General features: G+C 34.0%; 1 protein-coding gene across 1 annotated transcript; it reads right to left on the reverse strand.

Moving 5' to 3' along the window:
- Positions 1–887: 887 nt before the first annotated feature.
- On the reverse strand, positions 888–5,081 carry LOC125814845 (N-terminal acetyltransferase A complex catalytic subunit NAA10). The gene is made up of 2 exons (XM_049494292.1): positions 4,657–5,081; positions 888–1,432 (listed from the first exon to the last, which is right to left on the reverse strand). Exons 1-2 carry the CDS (start codon positions 4,954–4,956, stop codon positions 1,166–1,168), a joined length of 567 nt encoding a protein of 188 aa, XP_049350249.1. The 5' UTR covers positions 4,957–5,081; the 3' UTR covers positions 888–1,165.
- Between the last annotated feature and the right edge of the window lie 1,568 nt (positions 5,082–6,649).

Genomic DNA, 6,649 nt, shown 5'->3' on the forward strand with positions numbered 1-6,649 from the left:
TTATTCCAACAAATGAGAGTAGTGACAACTTGAAATAAGTATACGTTATCACCTTAGTCAAATTTGCTGGCAAAAAGGATACCATAAAATAAATAGCATTTATAGTACCCTGATTTTGACAAACGATAGACGTGTACTAAACTATTGGTTTCGAAAAGTAAGTCAATTATTTGATTTTGTTAACCATAGAATTTGATGATTTAAACAAAAAATGGAGCAATTTTACATGATTAGTGGTCTTGCCTGAATCAAATGTTTACATCTAACTACACAACTAACCTTAAGAATCAACTGTATATTCAAGACGTCATATACATTAATTGATTTTGTATAAAAATCTGCTATCATATCAATTGTATACGGAAAAATGAAGTATTAATAAAATCTAGAGTATATGATCATCAGAAGTCAAAATTCATTTCCAATTTTGGTTTTGAAAGAAGAAACTTCTGTTACCTTTTGAGAGGCCTACGCCCCATAAGAACTGTCTACTTGAGATTGTCCCTTATTCGTAAGTCTTACCACAAAAATAGAAGTAGCAATAGGAAATAATGAGACCATCAAATGAAGAAAGGGTTCCTTGACAGGTGATATTCCCCAATCAAGAGAAGAAAAATCTTTATGAGACAAGTTAAATAAAAGGTACTTTAAATCATTCCCAAAATCAGATTCTCCAGAACAATTTCTAACCTACATTAAATCAAAGTGTCTTTTCAACATCGTAGAAAAAATTGGTTAATGTAATATTCCTTGGTTTAGAGCGGACTTTCATGTCCAAAAGAAATGCCTACTTTAAGAGAACCTTCCATAGTGCATGGAAACACACTGAATAATAATACAGGAATGCAACAAACGAACATTTAAGTTATTATATGATCTAGTAACAATAACTATGAAGCTTATTTAAGATAAAATACAATAAGGTAAAATTGTTGCAACGTATTTAATCAAGATGGATAACTTTTGGAAATTCATATTTCAATAGTTTCCAAATAGATATGAAAGGTGAATACAATATCAGGAAAACCAAAAGCATTAATTGTAGCAATGATCCAACCTTACAAGGTGTAGTTGTTTCATGTAGAAAACATACATTAGTAACATATATTTCTTGAGCGCAAATTGACTCGCGGAAATTTCTAAGTCCCAAACTTTAGGTCTATAATTATGCTGCTTTTGTTTCTGCTGCTCCTTCCTTTGGTCCTACCTTCACCTCACCAGAGCAACACCCACCACCGTGGTGGTGGTGGTGGTGATGCTGGTGGTGCTTCTTGCCCTTCAATTCCTTCCTCATATCATAAGCATCTTCCCCATCTGCATAGTATTTGGCTTCCATATCATGAATCTTATATCCTAATGTCTCTGTATAGAGCTTAAATGCAGCCCTGTTGCTCTTCCTAACATGCAGAGACACATACTCTGCTCCAAACACCTTTTACCAAAAGCAAAAATTGGATCTTATTGTTAGAATCATTCCAACTGAGGAACATCATTGCGTCAGGACAAACAATATGCATGCTAAATAAGATTATACTGTTTTGTTTTAACTTTAAGCACATTATTGAATCAACAAGGAATAACAGTGACAGAATGAACATAGGAGCAGAGTAAAAGTTCCAAAAACTCATCAAAAATATTGACGAACGCATGTAGGATACTCCAAAAATAGTGTATTTTTGAGGAATCCGACATGGGTGCGACATCATTTTTGGAGAGTCCAAGCAACGTAGCCAATAACTGTAACTCACCGAGTCAAAAATCCAGTAATATGTACCTAATTAGGTTGATACTATAGTCACATACTATCAGAAACTTGTGCTTTCCAAAAGATCTACATTAGTGGTAAACCAAAGCATGACCTTCCACTACTACATTTTCAAAAATTCTATTTTCTTTTTGTTTGCACCAGAGGGTGGGTCGACAAGGCTCCTTGATAAAGAGAAGCTAATTGGTGACATAATGTGGTAACAGTTACCAAAAGGGGTACGTAAATTGAGGGATCCAAAATATTGATTTTATAGACTACTATTCCCACGGCTGGTACAGATCCAGCATTAAAGACCTAAAAGCTCAAAGACTCAATATGAAGGGAACACAAATTTTCTTGAATAATCCACAAATTTTCAGTGAATGTGCCTCGTTACTATGTTTTTCCTTTAACATATTATACTAAATTGAAACTTCCACATTTGTACGGGCTTCTCACCTCCAATGTGTTATTATTAGTCTAAAATTAATCAAAGATCATAGGACATATTTTTTTATCTACTGGCATAAAAAAGTAAGTGGTACACCAAACTTCAAGACGAATGACCTAATTCATAATTTGTGATTGTAATTATCAAGACTAATAATCTCAAACCAATGAAAAGTATGCACCGAAACCCTTGTTTCACCACATCACAATCCTCATTATCCGAGGTTGGGGTAAATGCATGGGGCTCAAATATTGACCAACCAAAGCCTGTACATTAATGAGACAAGCTTGACCTCAATTACGGTTTGAATATTAGATAAGCAAAACAAGTTCGCTTACTTTTGGTTTTCTTATCCAATCGTTTACGCTATCATGATATTGGCGCAACTGCACAATCATTTCCTTGAGCTACAGGTATTACTTAGATCTCTTCCACTATCCCTTTTATCTCTCAATCTCCCTCAGCTTTTTGTTTCCCTCAGAAGAGGGAGCTCACCTGCTCAACAGCTAAGGTTGCTTCATCGTAGAATCTTCACAATTTAATTCTAAAAAAAAGTATATTTTCACAAAGTTTATACTTTTAGTTTGATAACCGTGGTGTCGGGGCCAACTACCTCGACTAATTCACTAGATAAATTGAAACTTTTGTCTCACCCGTTAACAGGGTTCTATTATATCGATTGCTTCTTCTCTCTCATTCTCAACACTCTCCTCCAGTTTCTTCCTCTGTTATTGTTTGGTTTTAGTGCTCCCATTTTTCATTCAAAGTAAGCTTCTCGTTTCTTTCTATCAGTGTTACATTGGCGATTATGTTTTGAGACTTGTGCTATTTTCATTTTGGTATACTACTTTGGTTACCTTTTGATTTTTAGATTCTTCTATATACCTTGCTAAATTAAAGCATCTGATTTTGTTTGGGTATAATGTTGGTTTCGATTTTGGGAACATTTGTTTTCAGTTATTTTGCACCGTTTTGTCTTTATTTTTAGTTTGTCTTTCAACAAGTATGTGCAAAAATGTCTTCATCTAATCAATGTGAGAAGATAGCTGATGATGACGCGGGTTTTGAGACCCTGTTTCTCCTGCTAAACATCCCCAACAGAAAAGCACGCAAAGGATCCGCTCGTAGACAAAGCAAGTTGTTGAGGCTACCATGAGTAACGAGAAGTTGATAATTGTTGTGGCCGACAGGGACAAAGTGAGTTCTGGTATCAAATCAAAAAAGAGAAAGGTCGATGACAATAGTTGAAACAGTTCGGGTGTTTAGCATAAAAAGAAGAGGATTCCTGCTCAAAGCATAGTAGAGTAAAGCCGAATAGAAGGTATTCCTTGTGGTTTCCTATATTGGAGTCCTTGTATAAATTATGTATATATATGCTTTACAATCTTTTCAACTCTCTAGTTTCATTAGCTTTCATACTGAGGTTGGTGACATCTATCTAGAACCACACTAGGATTGGTTGCCATGCCAATGAGAAAATTGTCAGGCTTGATTGATACACAACTACAGATGTTGTGGGATACAGTGCTAGCGATCCTTTCACCGAAGAACTCTTCAAAGAGGACACTGGCTTTCTATCTTTGAAGGGTTTACCCACAGAACAGAGGGTTAGGGCCCTCTTGGCCACCCACGACCTTGGCTTTTTAGAGAATCCCGCTCCTGTGTCGTAGGACTTGTAGCTCGGCAGTCCACCGGGTGGGTTTGTTTATCCTTCCAGAGAGTGTCCAGAAATAGCTCATTCCAAGGAAGTGAAACCACTGGGCTACAATAACTTGTTGTGTTAAGGGTGTCCAAAATATGTTATTTAATCATTTTACTTGTATATACGGTATTTTTTTCCGACGAAGGGTGTCCAATTGAACACCCTGACCACCATGTGGCTATGCCACTGGCGGGGTAGTTATTTTGATTACTTCTTTCACTTGCATCCATTCATGATCCAGAATCATCCTTTCAAGGAAATTTTTCTCTTCTGCCTAGATGAAATTTTCTCATCATAATTTCTATTCAAGCCAAACTCTTTAGAGTAAACTAGTCAAGTCCATGCTTGAGCTGAAAACTGTTGTATTTCAATCCAGAGTTTGAACAGCACATAAGGCAATGAGTTGGAATATCTACAACTCAACCATGACACTGATGGTGCGCAACCCAGACACCCAAACAATAAAAAAGTTAACTTGTCACCAAAAACTTCATTCACCATCAAATATAATCAGCCAATTCTGACTAACAAGTTAACAACATATATCCATTTTTACAGAACTGTCTAATTTCCAAAACTAAATTACTTATCAAAACTCCCTCCTACCAATCTAATATCCAGAATCAAATCAACTTATCATTCTTTCAACAAATGAATCTAATTTCCAGATTTAATCACTGGTTGAAACATATTTCTTTTAGGAAACGAAATATCCAGAGCTAAAGCACTTGATCAATTATTTTCAATAATCCATACCTGTTCCATGGCATTCTGAGCAGCGGTCATGAGCTTAGTAGCCAAACCAAGTTTCCGGTGAGTCCTGACTACGGCAAGGGAAGTGATGTGTCCATGGCACTCAGTGGTTTCCTCTTCCATTTTAGCTAACACATATCCCACAATCTTACCATTGTAATCTTCAGCAACGTACAGAAGCTGAGGCCACGAAAGTATGTGGTAAAAGTAATACTTCATCTGGTAATTCTCAGGAAGGCATAGCAAATTGCATGCTTGCATCGCAAGCAAATCATCTATTGTCGCCTTTCGTATGCACACCATTTTTCAATCTCAATCTCACGCGATAATTAGGGTTTGCACTGATTTTCAAGAGGGGAGCTGTGTTCGTCAGAAATTGATAGGCAATCATTAATTTGGGCTTTTTATTTGGGCCTCATAGAATGGCCCAATCCAGTCAAATGGGGGAAGAATTTGACAAATAGCCATTTGGACCGCGTTTCAACGCTATATTCAACATTTAAATTTGAACTGATAAAAATTTGAACCTCTTGTGTATTTTCAGGGACTTTCGCAAATAGTCATTATAATAAATTTAAGGGAAAAGGGACTGATATACCTCTTAACTTTGTCATTTGGAGCTGATATGCCCCTCGTTATGAAAGTGGCTCATATATACCCTTACCGTTATACAAACGACTCACAGATGCCTCTACCGTTACATAATGAGCTCACATATACCCTTCATTTAACGGAAGTAAAAAAAATAGTTTTAAATTTATATTTCTTACTTTTAATTTTCTCAAAAATTATTTAGGGGTATATATGATTCTTCTAGCAAAGTTCAAGGTATATTTTAATCTTTTTCATACATAAATTATTTTTTGACTTCTTTGATTATAATTATTTGAGTTTCTTATTCATATTTTATTTTTTTTCTTTCATTCCTTAGTGTAAAGAAAAAAATTTAAAACTATTTTTTTGTGGCTATATTATAATTTAAAACTATTTTTTTTGTCTATATTATAATTTAATTTTTGTATTTGAAGAAACAAATTTGGTCATCTATAATAAGTTTTACAAGAATATTAGTGAAACATAAATAAATTTGACCATCACAATAATAAATCTAAATTAGTCATTGAAACAAAAAAAAGTAAAATAAAAATATGTTTGAGTAGGATTAAATATACTCATATGGGATTATATTTTTTTTAAAAAAATAATAAAAAATTCAACGAAAATTAATTTTTTTCATTTCCATTAGAGGAAAAAGGTATATGTGAGCCATTTGTATATAAGTAGTGGTATATATGTGCCACTTTCATAACGAGGGGTATATCAGCTCTAAATGACAATGTTGAGGTGTATATCAGACCCTTTTCCCTAAATTTAATTATGCAGCTATAATTTGCATATTTACAGGTTGTAGCTACAGTTTAATTAAGCTGCCTCGTTTGTAAAATTCGCAATTTTGTATAATTTACAGGTTTGTATAATTTGCGAGTATATTTGTATAATTCAGTTATTTTTGTATAAACTCAAAATAACTAATTTATACAATTACAAACATCTAAAGTGTAAACAGTTATACGAATTATATTATACAAAAATTACATTATAGAAAAGTTATACAAATTCTGAATTATACAAATGTGCGAATTATACAAAACTAAAAAGCTGAGCCGTGTAATTATAGCTAAAAATAGATCGCGAATTGTAATAAAGGTAAACTATAGCTATATTAAGTAATTAACTAGTATATGTTTGTTCATACACTTAATTTTCCCTTATAAAGGCTAATTGTGTTGGAATTTCACATGTCAAAGTTTGAATATTGCAACAAACACTAAAGTTATCCCCGTATTTAGGGAAGATATTTTTATTTTCACATTAAAATTATTTTTAATTATATTTGAAACGGTAGCTAAATATTATGAGTAATTTTCCCATTACTTCGATTACGGGAGTCACAACTTCAGCTCCATTTAATTCGACAACTCCTGGATTGAGTTGC

Source organism: Solanum verrucosum, unplaced genomic scaffold (genome assembly GCF_900185275.1).
Source record: "Solanum verrucosum unplaced genomic scaffold, falcon-dt-bn FXZP01000034.1, whole genome shotgun sequence".
Lineage (NCBI taxonomy): Eukaryota > Viridiplantae > Streptophyta > Magnoliopsida > Solanales > Solanaceae > Solanum > Solanum verrucosum.

Coding starts and splice junctions, on each gene's coding strand:
- LOC125814845 (XM_049494292.1), bottom strand. CDS start 4,956: ATGGTGTGCATACGAAAGGCGACAATAGATGATTTGCTTGCGATGCAA. Junction 1,433..4,656: donor CTCAGAATGCCATGGAACAG/GTATGGATTATT, acceptor TTTTGGTAAAAG/GTGTTTGGAGCAGAGTATGT.